At 40.3% G+C, this 18798-nt stretch overlaps 2 protein-coding genes and 1 pseudogene across 2 annotated transcripts; 2 read left to right on the plus strand and 1 right to left on the minus strand.

Annotated features, from left to right (window-relative positions):
* The first annotated feature begins 213 nt into the window (after positions 1 to 213).
* Positions 214 to 905, plus strand: LOC127772622 (DNA-directed RNA polymerase V subunit 7-like). Its single transcript, XM_052298570.1, has one exon. It carries the CDS (start codon positions 214 to 216, stop codon positions 736 to 738), a length of 525 nt encoding a protein of 174 aa, XP_052154530.1. The 3' UTR covers positions 739 to 905.
* A 1230-nt stretch (positions 906 to 2135) lies between these two features.
* LOC127772621 (L-type lectin-domain containing receptor kinase SIT2-like) lies at positions 2136 to 3923 on the plus strand (annotated as a pseudogene).
* Positions 3924 to 4151: 228 nt separating this feature from the next.
* LOC127772620 (DNA (cytosine-5)-methyltransferase CMT2) lies at positions 4152 to 18240 on the minus strand. The gene is made up of 21 exons (XM_052298568.1): positions 16430 to 18240; positions 13756 to 13787; positions 13565 to 13658; positions 12974 to 13081; positions 12673 to 12792; positions 12482 to 12575; positions 12062 to 12261; positions 11914 to 11979; positions 11597 to 11830; positions 10527 to 10585; positions 10380 to 10446; positions 8236 to 8565; positions 8095 to 8163; positions 7343 to 7429; positions 7184 to 7271; positions 6600 to 6721; positions 6419 to 6523; positions 6266 to 6309; positions 6101 to 6170; positions 5923 to 6026; positions 4152 to 4873 (listed from the first exon to the last, which is right to left on the minus strand). The coding sequence occupies exons 1-21, from the start codon at positions 18140 to 18142 to the stop codon at positions 4720 to 4722; spliced, it is 3960 nt and encodes a 1319-aa protein (XP_052154528.1). The 5' UTR covers positions 18143 to 18240; the 3' UTR covers positions 4152 to 4719.
* Positions 18241 to 18798: the final 558 nt, after the last annotated feature.

The following is an 18798-nucleotide window of genomic DNA, read 5'->3' on the forward strand; positions in this document are numbered from 1 at the left end:
TTTATATGTCCTTGAAAATATCTGCAAAATTTTATATTCTTTGTATCAGCACAGTAAGTATGCATATTTATGCCCTTGATAGCATAAGACACAACATTCCTAGCTTTGTGCAGTAATCTCTTAAGCATTTGTGGATGTTATTCTGATTCAAAGATTGACACAACCACATAGGCTGACATCTTGTATATTGGGACCTTTGGCAGGCAATCGGCCATGGTTTTCCTTAAGGTGGATATGTCTTGGAATGTGTTGATCTCACCTAGCGAGCTGAGCCCCAAGGGTCTCTTGCTCCGCAAGGCTGTCATTGTTAGTCTTCTGGAGGAGATAGCAAACAGGAAGGCCTCCAAGGATCATGGTTACTACATTGCTGTCAGTGAGCTGAAGGCGATATCAGAAGGGAAAGTGCGCGAGCTGACCGGAGATGTTCTTTTCCCAGTGACATTCACCTGCATCACACAGAAGCCTACGAAGGGCGAGATCTTAGTTGGCTCTGTGGATAAGATCCTCAAGCATGGCGTGTTCCTCAAATCTGGACCAATAGAAAGCATCTTCCTGTCAGAGAAGACACTGAGCGACTACAAGTACATCGGTGGGGAGAACCCTATGTTCATGAATGACCACTCGAAGCTGGAGGACACCGCTGTGCGCTTCAAGGTGATGGGTTTCCGCTGGATGGAAGCTGATCGCCAGTTCCAGATCCTTGCTACCCTGGCTGGTGACTATCTTGGGCCACTATGAACTGCTTCCACAGGTTAGTGGTGATGAATGGATCTGAAATGTATTATCTTTAACCTGCTGTCTGTAGTTTGATGTCATGATGATGATGATTAGACCAGTAGCTGTGATGCTGGCTGTTGATGTAAGTGACATTTGGCCCTATGTTTAGCATTTCAGCATGATGCGAATTGTCATGGCCGTTTAACCTCTGTTTCCTATCGCTGCTCACAGTTCTCCTATGCATATATTTGCTGCATTCCTTTCTGAGATATTTGCCTTTGCAACGTCGAATTTGCAATATTTCTCTGTGCAATTGTTTCCTTGTGTTACAATCAGCTTAATATGCAAGTAACATCAAAATACCCCAGATGTTACCCTGACAAGCAAATCATTTTTGCCACAAATTAGTCTATGACAGCTAGTAGTAGTTGGCACTTGGCAAATCGTGTTGTCTGCTTCAGTTTGCTCTTTGCTACACACTTTTTGCCGAGAGAAGTAGAAAGCTTTTAAATTTTACAAAGAAATTTCTTTTTTTCCTATGTTAATTCAAATTGAGTCAATCATATGGTGATTCGTGAACGACCATCTAGCTTCAGGAGAAATTAACGATCTGCAACCGGGTTTCAGAGGAAGTTTCTCTGCAAAATGCATCTCTGATTTACAGTGGAGCTCGAGAAATGAAATAGATTTAAGTCTGAATTCCAATTAATCTATCCATAGTTGGACGCAGGGCTAGTCACTGATTTTGGCAAGTGGCAACTGATTAATCCGGCCCCTAAATGGCACAGTGAATTGATGTTTTTTATACCGAAGGGCAACAATTTGTTTAGATGTACAATAAAATTGTTTACGACTTGTTAATAATGTGAGGCAATAATAAAGCATTCACTGTCCGTAGCCAACAATATAGGAGATGGACTTCAATTGTGCAATATAATTTTGAAGAATAAATGAAAGAAAAACTGTTTTTCTTTTCTGAAAGTTGACCAAAAATCATCATTCCAAGTCGTTGCCGTGTCGAGTCTGATACATCATTTTTGTTCTCTATCTATCAAAATCATCATCAATCCATGTGTATCTTTAGCATGACTGAACAAAGTTCGCCATTAACAACCTGACTTGCCTAGAGCCATAGCAGCCTATGCATGTTCATCCCATACGGTAACACCATTAGCTATGTTTTCTTGTGCTTTGTACTACTGCTTTTATGCCTTTATCATCCTCCTTTCTACCTCCCATGCCGAAGAATTCATCTACAATGGATTCACTGATGCTGATCAGCTAACACTCGAAGGTGAAGCTTCAATTGACAGGAATCGCTTAGGGCTAACAAGTGGCCTTAACATAGGAGGTTTTGGCCATGCCTTCTACAAGTATCCTCTAAACTTTAGAAAGAACTCAAATAGTCCCAATGACCCCTCCTTTGCTACAACATTCGTGTTCACTATTACTACTTGGAGAGATCAGCCTCAAGAAGCAGGAAGTGATGGTATTGCCTTTGTGCTTTCTTCCACCAACAAGTTGATAAACCACTCCTTGGGAGGTCAGTACCTAGGCCTTTTCAATGCGTCGAATACTTCACAAAATATATTAGCTATCGAGCTTGATACCTTCATGAATCCTGATTTGAACGACATGGATGATAACCATGTTGGAATAGATGTCAACAGCTTGATTTCAATCAACTCCCATACCGCTGGGTTCTACACCTCTGATGGTGGATTCCAACTCCTTAGGCTTGCCAATGGTAGATCTCCAATATTGCAGCTATGGGTGGACTATGATGGCAAAGCTCACCAACTAAATGTCACCTTAGGTCTTCCCTATTCCCCTAAACCTGAATATCCGCTACTTTCGAGCATCGTCAATCTCTCATCCTTGTTACCAAGTTCTTCGTACATTGGGTTTTCCGCGTCGGTAAATTCACCGAAAACTAGACATTTTATTCTAGGTTGGAGCTTCAAGGAAAATGGGAGAGTCCCACCCCTTCCTTCAGTCCCAGTCACAGACCCAGAAACATATGGATGGGGAGGCAACTTCTTTGCACCACCACCACCTCCACAGCTTAACACACACCAAGTTCACAAACACTCCTTGCAAATTCTCCTACCAATAGTTATGACTTCAGTTATCTTGCTTCTTCTTGTTGCTTTCCTTGGTTGGCGGAAAAAAGCTGGGCCACAAGAAGACTGGGAAATGAAGTGCAGGCCACCATCTTTCATATACAAAGATCTATATAATGCAACTTCTGGGTTCAGTGACAAAATGCTCCTTGGGAACGGAGGGTTTGGGAAAGTTTACAGAGGATTTCTTCCTGCCTCTAAGTGGAATGTCGCGATCAAGCGCATCTCCCCAGAGTCGAAGCAAGGGATGAAGGAGTTTGTCTGAAGTTGCAATACTAGGCAATGTTCGTCACCGGAGTCTTGTTCAGTTACTTGGCTATTGCAGGAACAAGCACGAGCTCCTCTTGGTTTATGATTATATGCCCAATGGCAGCCTTGATAAATATTTGTATGGTCGACACAAATTGGCTTTAGGTTGGTCTCAAAGATTTCGCATCATCAAAGGTGTCGCGTGTGGACTCGCTTACCTCCATGAGGAATGGGAGCGGGTGATCATCCATCGAGATATCAAGTCAAGCAACGTATTGCTTGACGAGGAAATGAATGGAAGGTTGGGTGATTTTGGCCTTGCAAGATTATATGATCACGGAGTTGATGCCTACACCACACATGTAGCAGGCACATATGGTTACATTGCTCCAGAGCTAGCTAGGCTTGGAAAATCAACCAAGGGTACCGATGTTTTCGCATTTGGGGTGTTCATGATGGAGGCTGCATGTGGAAAGAGGCCAATTGAGGTGAATTCCTGTGGAGAACCTCAAGCGCTAGCAGATCATGTGCTCAATGCGTGGCAACGCAGTTCAATCATAAACTCCATAGATCCAAGTCTGGAAGATCACGTTGCAGAGGAGGTAGTATTAGTTTTAAAGCTTGGGCTTCTATGTTCACATTCATCGCCCAAGGTGAGGCCTAGCATGCGCTTAGTGATGCAATACCTGGAAAGGGAAGCAACGCTCCAGGACTTCGCATTTAGTTTCTTCAGCATCAATGAAGCTAATAATGAAGTTTATGGTCAGCATGTTGTATCAAATCCCTCTGTAGCAACCACCATAACCACTCTTTCTGGAGGAAGATGACGGTTGTTGCAGCATGTATTTTCTATATGATCATATACAATTTTACATCATTGTGTCGACTGTAATACAATGTTGAAAAAATACTAATAATTGTTAATCCGTGCTCCTGTTCCTTGTGAAATACACCAAAGAGCTGTTCAAATTGTTTTCGCTAGCACATTACGAAACAATTGTAGACTTTGTTCACAAACCAGAAGGAGAAATCTATATCGTGATGCAGGAATAATCCGATTGTTAATCAATTTTACAAAAATCCTCGTACTAACCAATTAACAAAAACGAGATTAATCACATCATGGAATAATCTATCACGCAATAGATTAATTTTGTTCCATTGGAAATCTGCAGCTCAATGTAGATTTATTGAAGTCGTTACATTTGTGTTCATCGCTGGCTAACACAACAACAGGTAAGATGATGTCCATACATTTTATTTTCCTAATCATCTAACTTGTACATACATTCTTTTACACTACAACATAGGCTCCCGATATGAGTCACTACACTTGCCCTATGGAATCCTTCTATAACTAGTGTGGTGGATGTCACAACTACTGTAAATCAAGGAATGATTTTGCTACAACAAACAGCTGATCATCAGATTGGGGAACCCAGATTCCTTGATCTGATCCCAACAGATAAACGGCATGTCCTAACTCCTAATGCTATTCACTATTCACGAGAAAGGGTGGCAACAAGAAGAGGAGCAGCTTTTGTAGCAGAGCATTAATGTAGATGGTGAATTTCAATCAAACCAACGAGGGAAGGAACTCAAATTTGTGCCTTCTGACAAGGGTGTTTGACTAGGCAAACCCTCTTAAGTCATGGGAGAATGCAAAGTTGGGCGGCAGCAACATAAGGGGATCGTCTCCAGACTTCTTCAGGTAGGCCATCGCCAGGGCATATCCAAGTGCTCGTCCAACAGGTACGGCCACCGCATTTCCAATCTGGCGATACCTGCAGCCAGGCTCATCACGTGTTAACCTGTGCTAAAGAAGGCTCAAAAACTACCAGTAGCTATACATATTATCACTCCTCTTTGGGCAAGAGGACCGTGATCTGCACGTGGACATACTGTCAACCTTGGCCACCTGATCCAAGTTCTAATTATAGGGTCGACTACTCAGGGTATCTGAATGCATTGACTGCTAGGAAAGAAAAGGCGCATCCAACCTTGGCCCCCAGGAATGGACCCCAACCCTGAACTACAAACCCTGAACTACTAATCATGTGAGGCCACTGAACCATGGATTTTAGCTGAAGCGGTGCAGGTGTTCCACTGGTTTTGGCATGTGTCGTGAATTAAATTTTGGCTAACATAGCACCCCAATTGGAAGAATTAGCAAAGTTATAGCCCTCACCCATCAGTCCGTATCTTCTACTTCTAGCATCCTCGACTACATGCAACTCCTCTCTGCACGCAACCACCCATCGATCTCTCTGAAAGCCCTAATTGATAAGCTCATCCTTTTTCACCATGCACATGATGACCAACAGTAACAGAATCTTAATGATGACAGCAGTAGTGAGCTCACTACTGTTGGCCACGCAACAAATGTTGCTGGCGGAGTGGCGATAGTGGCAATGGAAATGGTAGGCTTCAGGGATGACAGCAGCAGCGGAGGACCTTGGTGAGGGAGGTTCTTCAGGAAGAGGGCAGGAGAAAGGAAAATAAACAAGGGCTGCTTTGGCCACTGACGTGGACTCCAAATCAAACAACTAAACTATCCATGTATATGCCACCTCAGCTAATTCCAGCTTCAAATAGCATTGAGTGGGTAAGTTACTTGATATTGAAAGTTATCAATGGTCATCCTGTCTTGCAGTACAGGGTCTTTAGTCGAGGGATCAAAAGTACCCAAATGATATTATTTAAGAAAACCTCATACGTGCACTAACAATAAATCGCAGAATTCAATAGTTTAGATATGCCAATTCATAGAGCAACATGGAAAAAATTGAGCCCTTCATCACTCAAAATAAAAAAGGTAAAGACAAACAAGTACCTGTCTTTGACTGTTCCACGAAACCTGTAATTGTCAGGAAAGCCTTGCAACCGAGCACTTTCACGAATAGTAAGCAGTCTGTCTTGTGCAGGATGTATCAAGGCCTGAAACATACCCTCAGTAATTATTTTGAATCACAACCAAAGTGGATAAAAGAAATGAGAGAATCAAAGATAACCTGCATACGGGCATTTGGAACTGTCAGCACGGTTCCCACTACCTCATCCCACCATACTCGACCAAAAGGTCTAAAAATAAATTATAGAACAAACATATAAAGCATAAAGAAGAACAAATATGTCTACGAACAACACAACTAGATAAACTGAAGTTTGGAACCAACCTTAAAGATTTACCATTCTCATAAGCTAGTATGCAATCAAGCACCTGACATGAAAAACAAGAACCCATAGCATGGTAAGCTAATCAAAATTTGCACAAACAGAGGTATAGTTCCACATAGGGGAGTTTTGTGGTTTCTTGTTAAATGTCTTACCAGAGGACGACCAGATGGCAAAAGTACTCTTTCTTTCGTTGGATCTAATCTAGCCACATTGTCAGGACCAACTATGACTCCTGAAAGGTCTCTAAAATTAGCTCCCTGAAATAAGACAGATGAGACTATAAGGTTTAACCTACCAAACTTAAATCTGAATGTAAAAAGCATTTCAGCCAACCTTTCTCTTGGGAATTTGCAATATCCTTTGGTAGTTATCATTATCCAGTACCAATGGTCGATGATCATACAATTTTGAGGATTTGGAATCTTTTGTAACATGAGCTCTGGGACCATGCACTTCTGCATAAAATTTCATTCATGAGTTTCTGATATAGCTACAAGAAACATAAATATAATTGGTCAACAAAAGGTGTATTAGTTAATTCTTGGAAAAAAAATGGAACACCATATAGAGAAAATTAACACCTAAAATGTTAAATTATTACACCCATCATATGCTGTTTTTCAATATTTCGCCAATTGAATGGATAATTCCTTGTTCCATATTTTACAATAATTGCTATTAAACAGACTTATAAATGATCATGGGAAAATAAACTGAACTCTGCAACTTAGTTTCTTTCTTTCTCTTTGCTAAGAAAACTAATCTAGTTATTATTATCTGCCCCCATGATTTGGACATTTTAATATTCGGTTGTGTATGGGAATACATATTCCTTGTTACAAAAACCTAAATCTAATATACAAGTTCATGGAAGAATATCCAAGTTTATTTTACAGAAGTGTATGCGATCAACTCACCAACATTAAATGACCGAATGTATCTTTGGAATTCAGTTTGAGGACCCTTTACATACAGCATTTCATCACGGCTTTCCCCATTTGCCACCTAATAATTCAACTTAAGTATCAAAATGCCATTCAAATTAGATATTTCAAAGATATAATGTTGTCAGTTACTTCTGGGAGATCAGAAAGAATGTCTTCAAGGACAATTGGTCTTGCTAGTTGCATTGGTGTGTCATTGGGCCAACCAACCAAATTACGCTACAACGAGAAAGAGGAAAGTGTCATTATTACTCTGAATGCCAATGAATTCTCATTATAACATAAAACCGAAGACATCATAGTTGGCATCAAAAATGGAAATTCCATAAGATTTATTATATAAAACATGCTGATGACAACCAAAAAATGGTACGTGGGATTATAAAAAAATGCAGCAACAGTGCCAGAGGAAGTGCCACACGAAGGAGATCGATACTCTACGTCACATCTAGGAAGGGCACTCCAGTTGAGTTGTTAGGAGATAAACTTGTTATCATCTTAGATTTATCCTTGGGGCCAAGATTGTGTTGTTTACTTGAGAGTTTAGTTGTGATTGTTAAGTGCTGACAGAAACTATATGAGGGGCATAAAGCTAAAGGGTTAAACAAAGATGGATAAACAAGGCTCATAGTTTATGTCCAGATAGAGTCTTTCCCTTGAATGGCTACTCTATAACTATGCCTCCTAATAAGTGCTCCCCTTAAGGACCTTGACCTAGTGACGTTCTCTCTCAAGCCATTTCAATCTGACAGACTCTGACCTCACTTGAACAGTGGTGTGCCTCAATCGTGTTACATACAAAAGGTAAACTGGAATGTCTCCAACTCTCCATACAATTAGATGTCTAAACTTAAAATAAACTTATCAGGTCAAAGTATATTTACCTCAAAAGCCAACGGGCAGCCATTCTTCACAATCGCCTCATGCGTAGGCAGTGGAAAAGGGGGTAATTTCTATAGTGTGAAAAATAGTATAATGAGGGGCCAAGAACGCAAATATGCCTATACAAGATAATGATTACTTACCTCCTTAGAATGACAGCCTAATAAAAATACACGCATCCGAAATTGTGGAAGGCCATAACATCCAGCAGCCATGATCCCTAGCCTTGCTTGATAATGCATTGCAACTAGCCGACTTAAAGCATATCTTGCAAGTGTTGCATCAGCAAATTTCAATATATCAAGGACGTTTTCCATGTACACATATTTGGGCTTCAAAAATTGCACAACATCCATAAAAACTATGATCTGCTTGTTTTTCTCACATTTAAATGGTGCCTCGAATTCTCTATTGCGGTTGTAGCCACTAATTCCTTGGCATGGTGGACCCCCACATACAACGTCCACATCACCCTGAACACATGATAAACATGACATGGAAATGAATATCAAAGAGTCCAACTGTAGCAAGTATATGTAAAATTAAAATAATTACTCTTATTTCCTAAAATAATTCTTAGTAGTTGTCGATATGAGATAAAGTATATTTGTCAAAGACTGAATTGATACGCTGGTATTACCGGTTGGCACCTATACCATAGTAATCAAAATGTTAAGTACATGTACCCTTGAAAAAAGCTACATTATATTGATTTAATTTGTTTTCATGAATGCTAACTGTGTATGGAAGCATTTTCCTTCCCATTTATTTTTTTTTCTGTGTGGACACATAACATTTACATGTCTTAGTCTAATATATGATGATCCAAGAAATTAACAAATACAGGTAACAGAAATATGTGCTTCGCCAATAAGCTGAGGGTTGTTCGTATCTCGGGTATATGGGTTAATCTAGTATTGGAGCCAAATTCAGGTTCATTGTGTTTGAGTGGATTAACTGATATGTACTCTATATGGTCAAAACCAATGTTTCTGACATCAAAACCACCCTAAAACATAATTTAACCAACGATTTATATGCTACCTAAAAAAAATTTGAGTTTATCTCATATAGGAAATTTATTTTTATACAAGAGGTCTATTTGAGGATGTCTTTGTCCATATTTCACAAATATAAACATGACCTATCTTAATACTTCCCCATTAACATTTTAATTTTAGAATAATTTAGGTCGTTGATAAATATAATATGTAATCTAATCATTAATGCAATGCATATTGTTTTATGGAACAACCAGTCCTGCAGCAATTCGCGTAACAACTCCTAGTAACTTAAAAACTGCTACTCAACCTGAAAGAAATTAATGAAACCAACATAAAATCTGCCATGATGCCATCCAAAGACCACTTGGAATCTACATTTGTTGCTTTGCCATCGATACTTTTTGTCCTTTTTCTCTATTTAGTTAGTCAAGAGACCAATTTAACCTTCTACTAAAATTAATTCCTAATCCTTCTCAGCCATGAGCTAGTTAGCACGTGTATCAAAAACTAAAACAAAGTGCAAGGCGGTTTTAGTCCGTATTGACAAACACGCATAGAAAATGGTGGATTGTCAACATATGTTGGTGTGAAGAAACCAAAACTGGTGCTTGCGTAGCCTTGGCTTGGTTGAATGAAAAAACTTTTCATGCAACTGGACCGCTTTCAACCGTTCGAACCAGGTGGTTTTGTGGTGAACCAGAATTAAATCAACTGGTTGTACCAGCTGTGGTGTAGAAAACAACTGAACCACTTTCAACCGTTTGAACCAGGTGGTTTTGTGGTGAACCAGAATTAAACCAAGACTGGCTGGACCAGCTGGTGTAGAAGAGTCAAGTTATTGCCTCAAAGGCTCGCTACACCATTTTTAACCCAAAAATGCCTCAAAATCGTTGGTGGAGGTTTGATCCCAGACTGGCAAGCTACACCATTCCAAGTGGTTTTTGTGTTGAAAGTGGAATATAGAATATATCGTCTTTGACTGAACGACGGGCCAAACATCCAATCGGACAGTCAGACAACTTGACCATGGAACCGAAAGCTCAGCCGGTTGGCTCACCAGAGGGAACTTCGATGGTCGAAGCAAGAACACAGCTATGTTTCTTCGCTAAAGGAAATTAATAATCAAACACAAAGTAGACTTCTCAATGTTAATGGAAACTAAAAATTGGAAAAGGAAATCCATATAAGCCCCATCAAATGCAAGTGCACTTCTCAAATTCTGACTACACAAAGGTTTAATCTACCACAACTATTAAGACAGTAAAGAAATAACAAACACTTACAGGGCGTGGTAGTATTCTTTGCCTGTGGCCTTCAATAACAAAATCCCTAATTGCCTCTTTGCAGTTCCTGCACTTTAAAAGTCAAACTGTTCAAACTTTGGTGGAGGCAAGTTATTTGGGAATGCAGTCTTCACATATTTTGCATACCTTAATCCTTCAACTGGCTCCCATGTGTCATGATGAGGGCCATAACCCTTCCAACGGACCTACATGCATGATAAATCAACCCATTAACTTAGCATAAAACAGTAAAAACAATGAACACGAACAAAGAAAAGGGCAGTGCAACCATGGATTGACCATTTGTAATTTTTTTTCTTTTCTTTTGTACATAAACCTTGAAATTAATATCTACCATGGGGGCTTCCTCCACTGTGCTTTCTTCAAAAAAAGAAAAGGGCAGTGCATGATCTATGGAAATAAATAGATAATTACATGATATGCAAATAACATAACATCAAATGATCAAAAAGAGCTTGTACCAAGGTTAAGGCAAGAAAATGAACTTATTTAATAACATGAATGCACAATCCGAAATTCTCCATACTTAATATCAATAAGATTTAGCCTACAATTACATGAATGATAGATAGAATCAAAGACATTCATCATTTCAACGAGGGCTGAGACTCAAAGTTGAATCCTTATCTTATAATCACTCCTACACAATTAAGATGCCATTAACATAGGGATTCTTTATTACTACGTCCTGCAGTGTTAACTGTTAATGAAGAGTAGTACTTTTTGTTTAACTCTTAGCAATTCTATAGACATTATGCTGGACTATGGAGTTATATTATTTCTTTGGTTGCTATGGCATCAATCAATGGTCAAAGTATTTTACTACATTACACAGTTGTTATTAATGGATAACATATGTTCCTGGTCACCCGAATATTTATTCAAATGTCCATTTGTATTTCAGCAGTCTAAACACCTTGGCATTCCTAGATGTAAAAACATATTTCACTACAAAAGCCATATCACTCTTGTGTTCAGCTCCTTTATAATAGAAACTACATGTTTTTTAGATAATGGAAACTACATGTTACTCATTAAAAATGTTTGTTCACATGCACACTGACTAGTTATTTGAATCGCTGAGTTCAAATTATTAAATCGAAGGGTAAATAGATAAATTTATGTTGCTGATAATTCTGAAAAGGAATCAAGTTGCTGATCTGGTAGCTATAACACTGGAACTTCTATTTACAAACCTTAAAATACAAGCCGTGTTTGCTGACTTTATTTGGATCACCAAAGCAAATGTCAACTAGCTTCCATACTTCAAACTCCTCAGGTGGGACGGTAGAACAATCTGGAGTTTCATTATTGGATTCTGTTGTACTGTCAACACATGCCTTAGTCCTACTATGTTTCACATATGTTTTGCATAATTTCTCCCATTCTTTTAACAGTTCAAGGAAATCATCCGTGGTTTCATTCCGAACCTACCAAAGCAACATTCCAATATTTGCAAATGGGTAAGAAATAACAATAGTAAAATCGTACTGGGGGGGGAAAAAACTAGTACCCGTGTTTCTGGATGATTGTTCCTGAAGCTTTCACATGCAATTTCATCATCATCAATGGCCCATCTCTATAAGTATCATGGAAAACATTTAAAAATATGAAGCCACTAAGTTATAGCACATCTATGATTGTTTGTGTAAGACAAGTACCGCTGAAAGATTCACACCACCACCACGAGCACCAAGGCATAGTCCAGTTGACATTCCTCCACAACCACAATACAGGTCTAGCAAAGAGAGCTCCATCTTCTCTAGCACAGGAGACTTGTGCTTCTTATTGACATCTATCTTCTTCATTTTGTCATTGATTCTACTAGTGTAACATGACTGCATTAAATCATCTGTGTCTTCTGCTTTTCAAGAAATTTAATCAGAATAATAGGCACCTAAAAGAAATTATTACAGATGAAAGAACAGAAACCATGCAAAATGTAATTTACAAGACAGTACATTACAGAAAACTATGATCAATAAAAAAAAATGCTAATTCAAACAACTGCAAGATGTAGATATCAGCTTACAAACAGACATGATTGGCTCTGTGAAGCATTCATTGTTGAGAATACTAACCCATTTCTATGGTAGAGAATGTACTATAGTCGATAGAGTATTTCATGTCATAGTAATAGTCGGATGAAGGAACTGACTTTGATTTTCCATCTACCTGTAAATAAAATCAGAATCATACGTCTCAATGGAAAATGTTTCAGTAGAACACAGCCATCACAAGACAATATCAAAACTGCAACATCAAGCCTTACACTAGGAGGAACTTGCACGATTGTCACTTTCGAGACAATGCAGTCCAGTAAATTGTCATCTGTCAGGTCTGAGTAAAAGAGCCTCCTCGGGTCATGTGATTGTGCTTGCTCTCCTATGACCTGAGATCGGTTTAGAGGTTTAAACCTTAAAGCATTAAGGAAAAGTAACATAAACTTGTCTGTCCGCTTCTATTTTTACAAGCTGAGAAATGATGTTATGGTTACAGTACTCCAGGTTTGATGCATAGGCAATATAAAACTTGTCAAAACAAGCATAATGTTTTAGTCAACCAGAACTAACCGTGTCTTCAGCTGTGAAAAACCATTGCACTCTGAAGTAACATTCACCAGTTTTTGTTTCGAAGAACTCTAGCAACCTGCCAATATAATTTGGTTTTCCCTCTGGACCCTGCAAAAGTTAAATCTATTAAACTTGTGCAACAAAAATATTTTTTGATAGCAAGATAAACATTACTTCAATATAAGAAAGCAGTAAACTCACAAAAAACATACCCTGAAATCAAGCATCTGTAGATAAACATACATAAAGACTCCACAAAAAGATACGGTAACTAGTCTGCACAATTGTACAGAAGGACAAAATGAACATAAGAATCATTTGAGTTATTTTTCCTCAGGGAAGTCAATTTTATACAATTGAATTCAAATGCAATGTGTCACTGATGTATCATATCTGAATCAAGGACCTAAATATAGGCCTCACAACGAGTGTTGTATTGCGGATATGGATGAAACTCAGTGACAGAGGGTGGATTTATCCTTTTTGTGAACTAGTCTGTCACGTTGGTCAGTTAAAAGAATATCAACCAATGAAGACGCAAGTCCATAAAAGCTACAGAAACGAAAAATAAACATATATATCTCAACTTGCCTTTACAAATGCGCATTCTCCAATGCAAAATGTGTATCTGGAGACTTTGGCTTGTAGATAATGACATTTGACATCCAAGACAGCTTTGCCAGCACTGTAATATAAGGTAGTGCATATAGCTGTTACCATGAATAGCTTCAATTATTTATCTGATATAAATATTGAAAATAAAATAGCGCATTTGGGCTCACTTGGAAAATGTTTGGCTGCTGGTCCTCTTATCCTTCAAGAAAACAAGCAAAAAAAATGTTACTCACTTAAATTTAATTGTTATAGGCAGCATACGGGCAGACTATATAATACCATTAGCAAATTAAATGTAAACCCAGGTGTAGAATAGCAATTCAGCACCTCGCAGTAGTGCCACAAGGAGACATCCAGTAACAAAACCAGTCGTACAGTCAGTAAATAGTAACATCAGAAGGGGAGTGCAGTAACACACCACTGGAAACTCATTAATGAGTGCACTATGTTTGAAACGGCACACCCTTCATGCTGTTACTCCACGAGGAGAATAACTATTCTACACCTGGACGCAAAATAGAGTCTAAGTGTACAATAGTGTTGTCCATAAATTCTTTATATACAAATATCCAAAATAACAAACTTCAGATGAAACCCTATAAGCTGACAAAAAATGTACAAGCATGTTTATGTTCATGTACAACTATGAGTATGGCTCCACATGTCGAAGATTTTTGAGATTCACTTAGCCACATCTATGTGGGGAAACTTCTTGCAAGATATCGGTGTAATATAATAGATAAAAGAAAAAGAGGCAACAGCTTTTTCACACAACTTCTGTATTTATGCGTTATTTTATCCTTTTACACCAAAATTTACTGCCATTCAATCTTCAAATTAAACCTTTCATCTAACCAAGTTGAGTATCCTATCCAGATTCTAGATATTCCTTATCTTCTCTTATTTATATGTTCATATTTTAATCACGGCCAAATTTGCTCCTGGCAGCTAATCAAGGCAATCATTTGTTGGTTCACACTGCAAAAGTCAATCTTTGCAGACCACTGCTATTTCATGACCATTTGACAGAGGTTACTGCAGCTGATATAGCACCACTTCTTGTCACGAGAGAGAATGAGGTGAAATGACAAATTTCCCCTTCAACCATATTGCACAAATATTGGCTGAACCTTAAGGTGCTACAACTTGCAAGGTGGGTGAGATTAGGCACTCATCTTGCAAAATGCTCAAAAAGTCACACAACTTGAGTCTAACGCATGCCACACAGAGTGATTGCGTAAAATTGGACACAAGATTGGTTGCCTGAAGCACAAAGCAATCGAAAATGGACAAATTGAACACATCATTGCTGTTGGGCTCCCGGCAGCCTATACTAGGACATCAAGTTTATCTAGAGAATGTAACTGTACCATATGCTGCCATATGTTGCTCTTAGGCCGACTTGGGCATGCTCGGATCTCATCAATGATCAAACTTTCACTTTCCGCTCATGTCATGAGCATAGGAAAACCTTTCCAGTACAGGCTAGATTCCCAGGTGAAGCCTGCTATCAAATAGCTATGAAGGCCAGGCGTAGGCTTGTTGGGGATCGAAACATACCCAGTGTCCATGTCAGCGCCCACATGGCATGAGTTGGACTTCATTTGAGCAGTTAGCATTTGGCAAGATGACTAATACGATCACTGTATTTTATTCTTAATATAAAACATTGAAAATCAGAATTTTCAAATTTGAACTTAAGAAACACTTTTACAGGATATTGACTTATCCGCATTCAAGTTTTCTGAGCTTGAATTTAAATAATTCAAATTTCAGAATTTTTATTCTATTAAATTTTGGATCACATTTACTATTCAAATAGTATAATTATTTATATTTTAAAAATCATAATTTTTGGCTAAAAATCAGAAATTAGATAGTTAGAAATTTATATTGCCTAAAATTCAAGTTTTGCATTCTTTCTTTGAAATTTCATATTTTTAATATCCTTCTTAGCCTTGTCAGCGTCAAAGCTTTTGATGTTAAAAGGGATCATCTATGGATATTACACTCTCCAACAATGGAATGATGTTTCCACTGGCACCAAGGTCCTCTGGGTTCTAGGTAATGATCACACAATAACAGTGTCCTATGGCAAAGATCAAAGATGGTGATGTAAACAAATAAATGATTGACTAGATTAGCTTCTGTGGGCAAGTGTTACCTAAAATCAATTTTCATTTATTTGAACCGTTGTTCAAACTATGGGTAAGAAAATAGATTGATTACATAGGAGATGCAGCCTTCCAAACCTAAAACCAATGCACGAGTTATAACTTTTTTCTTGTTATTCTTTCTGTTTCCAACTGATGCATAGCTTCTCATTCCCATAACATACATTGGATGTCAGAGCTTGAATATCATCTAAAAGGTTGAAACCATAAGACACACTGGAACATATATAGGTTGATATTGATCGATGGAAACAAATTTATTAATATAGTCATATACTTGTATTTATATCCACCATACAATTTTTATGTTCTAACATGTACTGTAGTAAAATGAATGTGCAAACAATTACATGTTTACCCATTTCACATCTATGCTTTCTGACACTTCCTTCCATGCTTGAACATTATTGTTAGGAATACAAACTACTCCCTGAATTGTATCTGCACGAATCAGCAGTTCTCACTATTGTATTGCATGTACTTCCGTGACAAAGACATGAATAGATATTTCAAAGAGAACTCCTACTCCTAGGGAAATATGAAGATGATCTACTTGTATATCTATTTAACTAATCTGCAATAGTCCACATCTTATTGTTATATTGCTACAGAAATATGGCGATGAAGTCATGCAGAGAGCAGCAAACCAGCCAAATCACGTGCATACCTTTTTCATGATTTGATCATTTATTTCGTAACGGTGAGGCCACTGCTTCCTAGCCTCATCACCAGGAACTGCATCCCCCACAAAGAAACAGGAACCATCGTCCGTTTCCAACATCACTGAATCAACCATGTGCTTGTCCAAAACAAGTTCGTGCTTAGTGCTCAGTTCTGGTATTATTGGAACTCTTGGTGATTTGGACATTGAGCCATTATTTTCTGGTATCATTGGAACTCTTGGTGATTTGGACATTGAGCCATTATTATTATTGTTTTCTGCCCTCTTTAATTTTTCCAAGTATTTAACCGACAACGTCCTGGCCCTCTGTGTCTTTGGAGGTTGAGGGGATCTTCTTCCTCTCCCTTGAGGCGTCTTGCTGACCACTCGTGATTTTGCACTTTTCAACTTTGAGTTGCACAACACAATACCACCACCATCCACTCCATCCAGACTTGTCAAGCACTCTTCAACAGCAAGCTTATGCTTTTTAGTAGGTATACAAACATCTGATTTCTGCACAGGAGGTCCACCATTTACCACTGGTGATATAGCTGACACCCTGTCTGAATTCACCAATACCTTTGAGGCTAACCTAGTCTTCCTTCGAGGAAGAACAGAAGCTCCTTTGTCTTTCAACAAACTATTACTCGCTGCTGGTAAAGCCACCACAACCTGATTGTAGAGACCACCTGCTTTCTGATTATTGTCGTAAGAGGAACTTACGTTTTCCACGGCAACAATTTCTTGCAATCCTTGAACCTTCACCCCGTTAATCAAATCAACTGTGTTTACTGAAATTGGCCCTGTGAACGCAGGGAGTTTGCTCCCTTCACTGCTTCTACTCTTCCTTGAATCCGCAACTCGTCGCTTGGAAGCTCTAGATGAGTCTCCATTCTGATTCAAAGGCATGGAGCTCGCCGCTGACTTGATTTTCATGATCCTCCGTGATCTCCGCAGAGCTGTACCATTTGCACAAGTAGCATCCACCTCGGGATCCTTCGCATCCATGGTTGTTCCCCAAGCAACCGAAGGGGAAGAATCCTTGATAGGATCCTCAGCCCCCGAAGCGACCTCATATGGGGAAGCAAGAGGTGGCGATGGCACGGAGTTGAGCGTACAATCGAGCATTCTCCCGTCTAAATTGGCTTCCGAGGAAGCGACAGACGGCGGTAGTGGAGACTCCATCGCCGGGGCGGAGTCGGCGACGGGGTCAAACCCCCGCGCATCAAAATCCACCGGAGGAGACGACGATGGCGGCGGGTCAGGCGAACAATCAACGCCGGAATCGAGCGCACTCACCTCAGGAACGTCGCCCAACGAAGCCGCCGCCGCCCCCGCCGGAGACGAATCGATCGGCGCCGCGGGCTCGAACTCCGCGAACCCCGCGGCGGCCGTGGGGGGAACGAGCGCGGTGGCCGCGCCCTCGCCGGCGACGACCCCGGAGGACCTCCAGGGCGCGCCGTCCCATGGGCCCCCCGCGACGTCCATGATCTCGGGCTCCACCTCCGCCGCGGCGAACTCGGCCCCCACGCCGAACCCCCTCGGCGGGGACCACATGGGCTCCAGCTCCTCCGGGGAGCCGAACAGGGCCGTCCACAGCGAATCCAGCCCGGCGCTGAACCCCCCCGCGTCCTCCGCCCCGTCGTCGCCTCCCGGCGAGCCCTCGTCGGCGGCGGGCGGCGGAGGCGAGACGGGGTCGGGGGGCGGGGTCTCCATGGGAGGAGGAGCAAAGCACGGGGGCAATTCCTCCCCAACCACCACCACCACCAGCGAAAGGTAGTTGGAAGTCAATCGGCGTGTCCAGTGGCATTCACTTGCTGACTTCGCGTTCCACACGGGAGGGAGGGAATCGCAGTTGCCACGAGTCGGGGGGGCTTTGCCCGAAAGAGAATTGTAGTTTTTCTTTTTTCTTTTTTCGATTCGAGGAGGAGAGCGGCGGATTTGAGAAACTGAAGCTTCCATTTCTGACAAATTCATGTTTGTTTTAGGGCCAATTTTTTTTTTCAGCTTGATCCCCGGGAGGGGAAATCTTTGGGGAAAAAATTTGAAATTATACTATTTATCGATTGCTTGTGCAAAAATATACCGGATAGCGAAGGATTTGCGGAAATAAACCATCGGTGGAAGAGCGATACCGATATTCGCTCCTAGAAAGTGCGATAGCGTGGCGAAATCGCTATCTGAAAGAGCGATAGCGAAGTTGAGCTGGCGCTCTCGCGCCAACGAGACGCGAGACCATAGCGGTATCGCTTTTCCCTCACGCGACAGCGCCACGTGGAGAAATCCCCGCGACTACGTTGGGCGGAGCCATCGCTCTCGCACTTTCGTTGCGCGAGACCGAGGTCGGTATCGTAATATGAAATCGCGAGACC

This window comes from Oryza glaberrima, chromosome 5 (assembly GCF_000147395.1).
Source record: "Oryza glaberrima chromosome 5, OglaRS2, whole genome shotgun sequence".
In the NCBI taxonomy this organism is placed as follows: domain Eukaryota; kingdom Viridiplantae; phylum Streptophyta; class Magnoliopsida; order Poales; family Poaceae; genus Oryza; species Oryza glaberrima.

Excerpts from the sequence above, each read along its gene's own strand:
- LOC127772620 (XM_052298568.1), bottom strand. The coding sequence starts at position 18,142 with ATGGAGACCCCGCCCCCCGACCCCGTCTCGCCTCCGCCGCCCGCCGCC. Across the intron at positions 13,659-13,755 it reads AGCAGCCAAACATTTTCCAA|TGCTGGCAAAGCTGTCTTGG; the intron begins GTGAGCCCAAAT and ends CTTATATTACAG. Across the intron at positions 11,831-11,913 it reads ACAATCATCCAGAAACACGG|GTTCGGAATGAAACCACGGA; the intron begins GTACTAGTTTTT and ends TTGCTTTGGTAG.
- LOC127772622 (XM_052298570.1), top strand. The coding sequence starts at position 214 with ATGGTTTTCCTTAAGGTGGATATGTCTTGGAATGTGTTGATCTCACCT.